Source organism: Mus caroli, chromosome 4 (genome assembly GCF_900094665.2).
Source record: "Mus caroli chromosome 4, CAROLI_EIJ_v1.1, whole genome shotgun sequence".
NCBI classification, from domain to species: Eukaryota; Metazoa; Chordata; class Mammalia; order Rodentia; family Muridae; genus Mus; species Mus caroli.
This window is the reverse complement of record NC_034573.1, coordinates 131,439,543-131,450,571: the sequence shown is the minus strand read 5'-3', so window position 1 is coordinate 131,450,571 and position 11,029 is coordinate 131,439,543. Positions and strand designations below refer to the sequence as shown.

At 48.0% G+C, this 11,029-nt stretch overlaps 1 protein-coding gene across 1 annotated transcript in view; it reads right to left on the bottom strand.

Moving 5' to 3' along the window:
- Agmat (agmatinase) overlaps positions 1-9,766 on the bottom strand; it is a 14,556-nt gene extending 4,790 nt beyond the window's left edge. Inside the window, exons 1-4 of the mRNA XM_029476452.1 lie at positions 9,385-9,766; positions 6,692-6,894; positions 2,273-2,321; positions 1,048-1,332 (exon numbers count right to left, since the gene is read on the bottom strand). Of these exons, the coding sequence (XP_029332312.1) occupies positions 1,048-1,332; positions 2,273-2,321; positions 6,692-6,894; positions 9,385-9,674 (827 nt within the window). The 5' untranslated portion in view covers positions 9,675-9,766. The remainder of the gene's footprint in view (positions 1-1,047; positions 1,333-2,272; positions 2,322-6,691; positions 6,895-9,384) is intronic.
- Positions 9,767-11,029: the final 1,263 nt, after the last annotated feature.

Genomic DNA, 11,029 nt, shown 5'->3' with positions numbered 1-11,029 from the left:
GCAGAGGCAGGTGGATTTCTGAGTTCGAGGCCAGCCTGGTCTACAAAGTGAGTTCCAGGACAGCCAGGGCTACACAGAGAAACCCTGTCTCGAAAAAACCACACACAAAAATAATAATAATAATAATAATAATTCAAAGCAAAGTAAAATGAAGGAGCAGATGTGGTGACCCGAACCTTTAATCCCAGCACTAGAAGGGAAAGGCAGATGGATCTCTGTGCGTTTGAGACCAGCCTGGTTTACATAGCAAGTCCCAGGACAGCCAGGGCTACATAATGAGACGTTGTTCCAAAAAAAAAAGGGACTGGGGTGTTTGTGTAGAAGCCTTGCACCGTGTTTGGATCAGGGCTTTCCATCTGCCGGGTGTTACAGTGAACACTAAGAAAGGGCATCTGTCCTAACTCAGGTTCACTACCCATGTCTTCTAAGCCAGCAGCCCCCCAGGGTTGGCTCTCTGCTTAATTCTGCTCCACAGCAACAGGCATTCTGCCTCATTAATGTCTCCCAGGTACGGTAGCTCACACCTGCTGTCCCCCACCACCACCAAAAAAGACAAAACTCGGGAGGCTGAGGCAAAACCATGAGTTGCAGGCTAGCCTGGGCTGCAGAGTAAGATCGTGTATCAACACAAAAGCAGACATCAACAACCAAGAATCAGTTATCAATACTCTCACCACAAACTCAGCTTTCCATCTCCACTTGCTCTCTCTCTCTCTCTCTCTCTCTCTCTCTCTCTCTCTCTCACTGTGTGTGTGTGTGTGTGTGTGTGTGTAAGAGAGAATGTAGCACAGTCACACACGTTTGCAGTTGTCTCTCTGCTTCCACTATGAGGGTGCTGGGAATGGGAATCAAACTCAGGTTCTCAAACTTAACGGCAAGCCCCTTTACTCTGTGAACCATGGTGCCAGCCCATTTCTGGTTTTATCCTCACACAAGGTCTGATGTAGCCCAGGCTCACCAGGAATTCAATATGAAACTGTGAATGGTGTTGAATTCTTGAAGTTTGGGCTTACAGACCTGTGCTGCCACATCTAGCCCCAGCCTCACTCTCTGAACTTCAGTAAAGCCCCTGTTGACTCCCTCTTTGACCATGCAGAAGACACTCTGTGGGATAGAGAGAGGTGTGCGTCTGTCACCTGGCTCCTACTGTATCTGTAGGGATCCAGAGTCCTGGAGGAGCCCCGGATGCCTATCTGTACCACTCGTTTGCTGTCCAGCAGTCCCTCATCCACACTTCGGCGGAAAGGTGTCCGATGGTAGACCTTCTCCTCCCGAGGTTTGTCCGTGGTGTTGGTGTGGGCACCCACATGCACTAAACCCACCGGGCCATGCCTGGGGGGAAAACGGCATCTCAGAGGTCAACAGTCCTGGCATCGGCTGCCTACCTCACATCTGCTTTCGGTGTTCAGCTCACCTAGGAGAAATCAGGCAGAAGCAGACACGACTGGCCTGCTACCAAGAGTTTCAGAGAGAAGGACAATGACGGAGCTCTGTAAAGGCTAAACCAGTCAGAGCCACCTGTCACCCGGCTAAGGCACCGACAGGGTATTCAGAGCCTGCTCCTCTCCATCAGCCCCGCTGGACAGGGAGATGAACACAGTCCATGCTAGCGGGAGGCTAGAACAGCTCGAGACAAGACTGACCCCACCCCTACCCTGAGTCACGATGCTACCCACATACCCCTCCACCGCAGTCAGGATGTCATCCATGTGTCCTCCCAGCACACCCAATCAGAATGCTGCCCACATGCCTTCCCTAAAACAAACTCTGAAGCTCCCACCTCCCTTCCTCCCTCTACCTTCCTCCAGCTAAATCAGCCAAAGGTGATCGGTATCAGTAGGCTTACAGCTACTGAAAAATCTACCTTCTGTTGGCCAGGCAACGAAGGAGTCTATGGGGGGCAGGGAGGGAACAGGGCCTCCCCACCCCCACTCCCGTCAATATTTATATTTGGCTTGCATAGAAAAACAAATAGTTGGAGTTGTATATCTCACTCAGGACTCATGGGCCAACTGAAAATGCAGTGTGTGTGTGTGTGTGTGTGTGTGTGTGTGTGTGTGTGTGTGTGTACCATGGCAGATCTAGGCCAAGGGGAAGGACACCAAGCTGATGACTGACAGACACACATGGAGTCTTAGTATTGAGCTGCAGAAACAACTCAGTGGGGAATTTACAATAGCCCTTCCATAACCCACCCCCCTCCGTGGTCGCTTGGTGTCATCTAGTAGCAATGTGGACCTTAGCTCCCGAATGTTGCAACCTTGGGACTTACTCCTTTGCCACGGCTTGCAGTATAGGATATGTGATTGTTTGGTCTCCACCTACAGAGAGAAAACAGGACACATCTGCAAACATGAGCAAGATCATCATGTGTGACAGTGCTGAAGTCCCCAAAGCTGTCACCCTTTCAGGTATTACTACAGAACTGTATCCACAGCTAAATGGCCATGGGTGGCATTTTAAAAGGAAAATGTCTTCTCCCATCTGTGGCATGGTATTTGATCATACTATGAGATTGTGTTGTTTACCAGAAAAAGCTGTTACTAGTTGTGGTGTGGCTCAGCCTTAATGCATATCTTTAATCCTTCTGGCTGGAATACAGACACACCCTTAGTACACACACCTTTAATCCCAAACAAGGAAGGGAAAACTAGTGTGTAGAAGGAAGCACCCATGTTTGAAACTGAGTGGCAGACAAAGTGGTGAATCAGAGAAAGATTTGACAGAATATGTCCCAGTCTCAGGAGAACAGAGAGGAAAGAGAGGTAACTTAAGAGAGAGCAATGCAGAGGAGAGAGGCAGTTTTCCTGGGAGAGTGAGGTTGCAGAGACAGAACAAGTAGACACAGATGGAGACAGAATGGGCCAAAGATGAGAAGAAGCCAGATTAGAACATATGCTAGAGTTAGTATGAGGCCAAGCAGAGCAATTCAGCCAGAGGCCAAGAGAAAAGCCAGACTGAATCAGTCAGCTTGAGGAGTTTGAGCCAGATTAGCTGAATTGAACTAGCCAGTCAGAGCTCAGAAAGAACAAGAAAGGTGGGCTGGAGAGATGGCTCAGCAGTTAAAAGCACTGACTGTTCTTCCAGAGGTCTTGAGTTCAAATCCCAGCAACAACATGGTGGCTCACAACCATCCGTAATGAGATCTGATGCCCTCTTCTGGGGTGTCTGAAGACAGCTACAGTGTACTTACATATAATAAATAAATCTTAAAGAAAGAGAGAAAGAAAGAAAGAAAGAAAGAAAGAAAGAAAGAAAGAAAGAAAGAAAGAGAGAGAGAGAAAGAACAAGAAAAGGTAAGCTTACTAAGTGACAAGTCTCATAGGCTAAAAACATTCTAGGATAAGACTGTATAAAGCTTCCAGAACTCGGCCTAGGTTAGCAGTAAGCCTCCAAGACAACAATTACGTCTGTCGAATCAAAGTTCCTTTAACAACCGTCATGTATTAGTGGAGACTGGAGCTGGAGAGATGGCTCAAGCACACACTGCTCAATAGGCATCCCTCACACCAGGCAGCTCACAAACCTAGAACCCCAGGGCCGGGGACCAATCCCTCTGGCCTTCACAGGTACCTGCACTCACTTGCACAAACCCACACTCAGGCACACGAGAGGAAATTCCATAAATCAACGCTTATGAGTTCTACAAAACCATTCTGCCCTATGGATGGAGTGAGTGCCATATGCCTGTACTGCCTGATATGGTAGCTGATGAGGGTCCTACTTTACCTTTGTCTGGGCTTTTGTGTGTGTGTGTGTGTGTGTGTGTGTGTGTGTGTGTGTGTGTGCATGAGAGAGAGAGAGATGTGTATGACTGACAGTCTATGAGTGGAGATGAGAGAATGTGTAAGAGTACTTTCAAGGGATCAAATTCAGCTCCTCAGGCTTGTATGTAGGACAAGGATGTTACACACAGAGTCATCTCGGTGACTCAGATATATTTCTTTAAGGATTTATTTATTTATTTATTTAATGTATATGAGTACACTGTCTCTCTTTTCAGACACACCAGAAGAGGGCATCAGATCCCATTACAGATGGTTGTGAGCCCCTATGTGGTTGCTGGGAATTGAACTCAGGGCCTCTGGAAGAACAGTTGGTGCTCTTAACCATCTGAGCTGTCTCTCCAGCCCTGAGCTGCTGCTGCCACCACTGCCACCTCCCTCCTCCTCTCCCTCCTCCTCCTCTTCCCCCCCTCTTCCTTTTCTTCCTCCTCTTCCTCTTCCTCCTTTTTTAAATCTCATTGAGTTTAGTGTCAGGTTCAAAGGAAACTCCATTTCCCCAAACTCTGGTAGTCAAACAGAAGCCAGAATTCCCCAGGAACTTGGGAAGCTCCTGGCCCTCTCCGAATGGAGCCATTTCCCTCCCTACTAGCAGACAGACACACAGCTGGGTGTGGTGCCTGTAAGATAAACACATGCTGGTCTGCAGGCTCCCTCAGAAGTACAGATGCTGTTCTGCACTTCAGAGTCCTCGCTAACCTCCGCTCACCTCCAGGACCTCTCAGCTTGTCCATCCCCTCCCCTAAGCAACCTTCCCCAGCTCACAGGCTCCCTTCCCTCAGCTCCTCAGTCTCCTCACAGCCCTGCTGCTTCTTGGGCTCAGCTCCTTCTCTTTTGCCTGGTCTCTTGGTTTTCCTGTCTTGGTCTCTCTCTTTCCCTCTCTTTCTCTCCTCCCTGCCCCCTCTCTACAGGTCATATTCAGTCTTCCTCTTATCACTGCTCTGAACTCTTCCAGATGTCTCTGACCTTTCTCTCTCTTATCTACAATAAACCCGTCCCGTAACCGCACCATGGAGCAGACATGTTATCTGTTTTACATTTAGTGTTGCTTGTACATGCACATAGAGGTATGCTGCTATTTGCTGGAACTGTCTTTTTAATTTTTTTTCCTTCACTTTTTTGAATCTTGTGACAGGTTCTCACCAAGTTGCCCAGGCTAGCCTTGAACTCACTCTGGCTTTGAACTTGTAGTCCCCCTGCCTTTGTCTCAGGGGTAAGCAGGAGTACAGGCTACCCTGCTGAGCATGAGCAGGACAGGCTGAGGGCAGGGATTAGCATTGATCTTTCTTGACAGGAACAATAGCTGAGCTATACTGAAGAAAATATTCAAAGCGCAGAGAGATGAGCTGGTGAACTATGTGCCCCACCCATAATACAGTGAGACAGCCCACTGTCTGCCTGCCACTCCACCTGTTGGCAGATGAAACCAAGCACCTAGCAGCACAGACTGGACTGTGAGACAGCTTGTGAGATCTGGGTTGAGTTGCCAAAAACTGGAAGCCTCCCTCCCTACCCTGCCACACCCAGTAACTAGGCCATCCAAATTAACAAAAATTAACAGGAATATAAAAAAATCTCACTCACAATGTTTCAATTTGTGAACCAAAGTAGAGAGGAAAAGGCACCAGTGGCTCGTACATAGATGCTAATCCTGACAGTTCAAGGCACCCTCTGGAGGGCAGGTGAGACCGCTCAGCCAGGAAGGGCGCCAGCTGCCAAGCCTGAAGACCTGTGTTTGATTGTCCACATGGTAGAAGGAGACAACAGCTCCCAAAAGTTGTGTTCTGACCTCTCTGTGTGTACTGTGACACGTGTGTGCACAGACACACACTAAGTAAATAAACGTAAGAGGAAAAGAAATAGTAAGGAACAAAAGAAAGGCCCTCTTGCAGTTCTCATAGCCACTAAGATCGGTTTTTGTCTGTGAAGTTGAGAAGCTACAACTGAGCCCCTGTTGATAGCCTTCTCCAGGTCTGGGATGGAGGACTGGGAGGAGGGTGAGGAAGGGGGTGACAGGGCTGAGATGGAGGACTGGGAGGATAGTAAGGGAGGAGGGTGACAGGTTTGGGATGGAGGACTGGGAGGAGGGTGAGGGAGGAGGGTGACAGGGCTGAGATGGAGGACTGGGAAGAGGGTAAGGGAGGAGGGTGACAGGGCTGAGATGGAAGATTGGGATGAGGGTGAGAAAGGGGTGACAGGTCTGGGATGGAGGACTGGGAAGAAGATAAAGGAGGAGGGTGACAGGGCTGAGATGGAGGACTGGGAGGAAGGTGAAGGAGGAGGGTGACAGGTCTAAGATGAAAGGCTGGGAGGAGGGTAGGGAAGGAAGATGCCAGATTTGAGTTGGAAGGCTGGGAGGAAGGTGATGAAGCTGAGTGGCGTATATGCAGAGGTAGAACATTTGGAAGAAGCAAAAAAAAAAAAAAATCTACAACTTAATTAACTGAGATCAATACTGTCGTAAGACAGTAATTTTTTTTTTTTTTTTTAAATCAAGGTGAAAAGAAACTTTTGGATGAACAACAAGAAAACCAGTAACACAGCTTCCCCTAGTCACACTGGGGCTTGAAGCAAAAACCGCAATAGGTTACTTATCCTGCTTTACTCATTTGACTGTTGGGTTTTGTTTTGTTTTGTTTTGTTTTTGTTTTTTTCTGTCCGAGGACAAATGCCTCCCGGGCCTTACCCTACCTTACTGGTCCTCCTGAGAGAGGGTCTATCTATGGAGCCTTCGTGCTAGCCCTCCCAAAATATTAACAATCCTTTCCCCCCGGGACTAAAATGAATGAATTTGCAGTTCACTTTCCTTCTGGGTTCACAGTAGCTTCCCCTGGAGAAACAGCTGCCCATAGGCCGGTATTGAATAGCCTCCGAGAAAAAGCAGCCCTGGCCCTGGCTCTTGCCCTTACCCAAAGTCAGAGGAATGCAGCCCGCAGCGAGGACATTCTGATAGGCCTCTCGAATCAGCCGGCAGCTGTCCTGGAGGTTGTAGAGATTGACGTTCACATTGCCTAGGTCTGCAACCCTGAGGGACTGGAAGGGGAGGGCTCCCGTGCTGGGGTTGACAGCCCCCAGCATCAGTGACTCCTCCCGGATGCGATGGGGTCCAAATCTGCAGGAGAATTGTCTATGTCAGCTGCCGCACAGCTCTGAAGGCACTCTGTGCCTAAATGGTGCTTCTCTCTCAACTCTTAATATTTGGGACAGGTGACTCGGTGCTGTAGGATTGCCTGTTCAGCCCGTAACCACAAGCAGTCAGGAGCACATCTTCCCCCAACCTGTAAAAGCATGTCTGAATATTATCCAATATCACCACTGGGTCTAAAACAATCCCCTCTGAGAATCATTCATCTGCTCATATTTGGGCCCCTTTTTTTGTTTTAAGATGTATGTATGTATGTATGTATGTATGTATTTATTTATTTATTATATGTGAGTACACTGTAGCTGTCTTCAGACACACCAGAAGAGGGCATATGATCTCATTACAGATGGTTGTGAGCCACCATGCGGTTGCTGGGATTTGAACTCAGGACCTCTGGAAGAGCAGTCAGGGCTCTTAACTGCTGAGCCATCTCTCCAGCACTTGGGGCTCTTTTTATAACCTGGAGTTTTTGTTTTTCATTCTTTGTTTGACAGGACCTTGCTATGTTGCCCAAGCTGGTCCAAAACTCACTGTAGCCCAAGATCTCCTCAAACTCTCAATCCTCCTGCCTCAGCCTCTGGAGGTCTGGAGTTAACAGCATGTATGACCACAGCAGGCTAACAACAGTGTTTCTGATCGTGCTGAGTTTATCACTCTTCCATCTACTACAGTATCTGAGGGTGTTTTTTTTTTTAAATACACAGATGGCTCAGTCAGTAAAGCACTTGCCGTGTAAGTGAAAGGGTCCAGTTTTGATCCCTAGAACCCATATATATAACTGCCAGGTGGGGTGCCACCAGTTTGGGATGCCAGCACTAGGGAATCAGGACTGGTTAGTAAAGGACCTGTGGGCATCGGTCTAACCTGCTCCGTGAATTCAAGGCCAATGAGAGACCCCATCTCCAACAAGACAGTGATATAGACTCAGTAAGCTGTCCCAAGCCTCTCCCCACGTGTGTGTATGTGAGCACACACACACGCACACACAAATGCACTGAGCACACATATGAATTAAAATATATATATATTTTTCAAGACAGGATTTGTCTGTGTAACCAAGCCCTGCCTATCCTGAAACACTGGCCTTGAACTCACTGCGATCTGCCTGCCTCTGCCTCCCAAGTGCTGGGATTAAAGCCATGCATCCCCTAAACCTGGCTTCAATGAAATGTTTTCTAAAGGGACTACAAAGATGGGATGGCTCATCAGTTAGGAGCACTGGCTGCTCTTGGAGGAGATCTGAGTTTGGTTCCTGGCACCCACGTGGCAGCACACAATGGTCCCTAACGCCAGTTCCAGGAGATCTCACAGCATCCTCTTCTGGCGACTTGATACCAGGCAGAGATGTGGTGTACAATCCTACATGTAGACAAAAATATGTACACACATAAAATGAAAATAATATTTTAAAGAAAAATTTAGCCTGCCTTTAATCCCAGGAATTGGGAGGCAGAGGCAGGTGGATCTCTGTGAGTTCAAGGCTAGCCTGGTCTACATAACAAGTTTCAGGGCATCAAACTCTCAATCCTCCTGCCTCAGCCTCCGGTGGTCTGGAGTTATCAGCATGTATGACCACAGCAGGCTAACAGTGTTTCTGATCGTGACCCAGTGCAACCCTGTCTTGAAAAAAAATATATTTTTAGAGTACCAGCCGGTGACACAGACTCTACATTGTTCTTTGCCTGTTTGTGTTTTTACTGCTGGAGATCAAACCCAGGGCTCCTGGAAAGCTGAGTAGGACTTCTGTCCTTCCATCCACAGATTCACGGGCCTGCCCACCACCACTTTATTAGAAGACATTAGATAACTCCTTAATCTCTGTTTCTGTTTCCTGGTCTTTAGAATAATGATGTTATTTATTTCACGGTGTGGTTGTAAAAATTAAACGAGGTCATCTTTGCAAAATGTCCTGAGTTCTTGACCTTTAATAAAATGACAGCTTTTAAAATTCAGCCCGATACAGTCAGATGTAATGGGCCAAAGCAGGAACTGCTGATGCTTATTAATTAACATAATAGATTTTATGTCTCTTTGACTTTGATAGCTAGACGTTTGGGGAACAACCAACTTCTGTCCTCAAACCAGTGTCCCCTGGGATGTGACTAGGGTAGTGTGCATGCACACCTAGCATCCCAGGGAGGCTAAGGGTTCTAGAAACTCTCCTGGCTTGCTAATGCATCCCAGGCTGGTGTTTCTGAGCTGCCTCTGAGCTGCCTCGGCTTGCTGGGGTTACCAGAGTGCACAGAAGCCATTCTGGACCACTAAGGACCCTGAGATATCATGGCTGGCCCTCCAATCCCCGGCTCAGCCCTGGGAGTTGCTTGTTGAGGGAGGAGAGAAATCAGTTTCTCCAACGCCCTCCCTGATTCCAAAAAAGACCTGGGTAAAAAGGTGCTAGCCTGCCCGTGTGCCTTCTGCCACGTGTCCCCAGCCCAAGTGCTTTTCTTTCTGCCTTACCTTGCCCCGGGCCGGTTGGAAGTCCCAGTATCCAGAGGCACACCGATGAAAGCAGCGTCCAACCCCTCCGGGGAGGACTGCAGGGGCAGGCGCATCATGGAACAGACGCCCACCCCCACCGGCTGTCCCGGTGACTCAGAGCTGGGGGACTGGTGGTGTGGGGTATCTGAGGCACCTGAAGCCTGGCAGATCCCGGGGCACCCAGGACGAAAGAGCCCCGCTGAGGGACGCCAAGTGGCCACCCCAGACCCCGCGCCCTGGGCCCAGCTGGACCTCAGCAGCCGCAGCATGCCGCCTATTGAGGAGCCCAACCAGGCCAGTGTGCCAGCCCTCAGTTGCAGCGTTCAAAGGGCAGGGACACACTGGGATCAAAGAGGCTGAGAGGGCCCCAAAGCCCCAAACGTTTCTCCACCTGCCCAGATCTGAACTTCAGCCCCTGGATGGTCAATGAGCCAAGTCGAGGCTCCCCATTCATGCCTACCTGCCCCACCCCAGGTTTGTCATTGCAAGGACCCCCGCCACCCCCCCCAACACTTGGCCTTTGGCTGTCCTATTCAGAGTGATTTCAGTTTGCTTTGTATGTTGTTGTCTTGGTTTGGTTTCATTCCTTAGCCCAGGCTGATCCAGAACTTATGTAGCACAGGTTGGCTTTCGACTGTCTCTACCTCTCATATCCTGGGATTACACAATCCTATATATATTGTATAATTTTTGTGTATAAATACAAAATAATATTTTGTATTTATATAAGTACATATACATTATATACATATATATTCATATATATGTATATATATATATATATATATATATATATATATATATATATATATATATGGTTAAGAAATGTCTTGAGGTCTACAGAGATGTCTCAGAAGGAAAGAGCCGGTGCTGTCTTGCAGAGCAGCCTGGTTTGGTCCTTGCCTCCCGCGTCATCCGGAGGCTGACAATTACCTGTAACTCCAGATTCCATTGGCTCCTTCTGGAGCTCTAAGGCAGCCGCATGCACGTGCACACACACAAGAACAAATACATAAATACAAGATGAGAAGAAAAGACAAAAGAAATGTTTGGGGTTGGGAATTCTCAGGAAACAGTAGTCTTTTCTTTCTTTCTTTCTTTTTTTTTTTTTTTTCAGTTTTTCGAGACAGGGTTTCTCTGTATAGCCCTGGCTGTCCTGGAACTCACTTTGTAGACCAGGCTGGCCTCGAACTCAGAAATCAGCCTGCCTCTGCCTCCCAAGTGCTGGGATTAAAGGCAGGTACCACCATTGCCCAGCTTGCTTGCTTTCTCTTTCTTTCTTTCTTTCTTTCTTTCTTTCTTTCTTTCTTTCTTTCTTTCTTTCTTTCTTTTAATTGAGACAGGGTGCTTTGCCCTGGAATTCACTATGTAGACTAGGTTGGCCTCAGAATCACAGAGATCCACCTGCCTCAGCACAGAATAAAGGCATTTGACACCAGGCTCAGCATAATTTTTTCTTAAAGAATAGCCAGGGGTAGGATATTTGCATCATATCTACAAAGGCCTTCAGTTGTACTCTGAGTAAAGAGAATATAAAATAAAAATACGAGCCGGGCGTGGTGGTGCACACTTTTAATCCCAGCACTCGGGAGGCAGAGGCAGGCTGATTTCTGAGTTCGAGGCC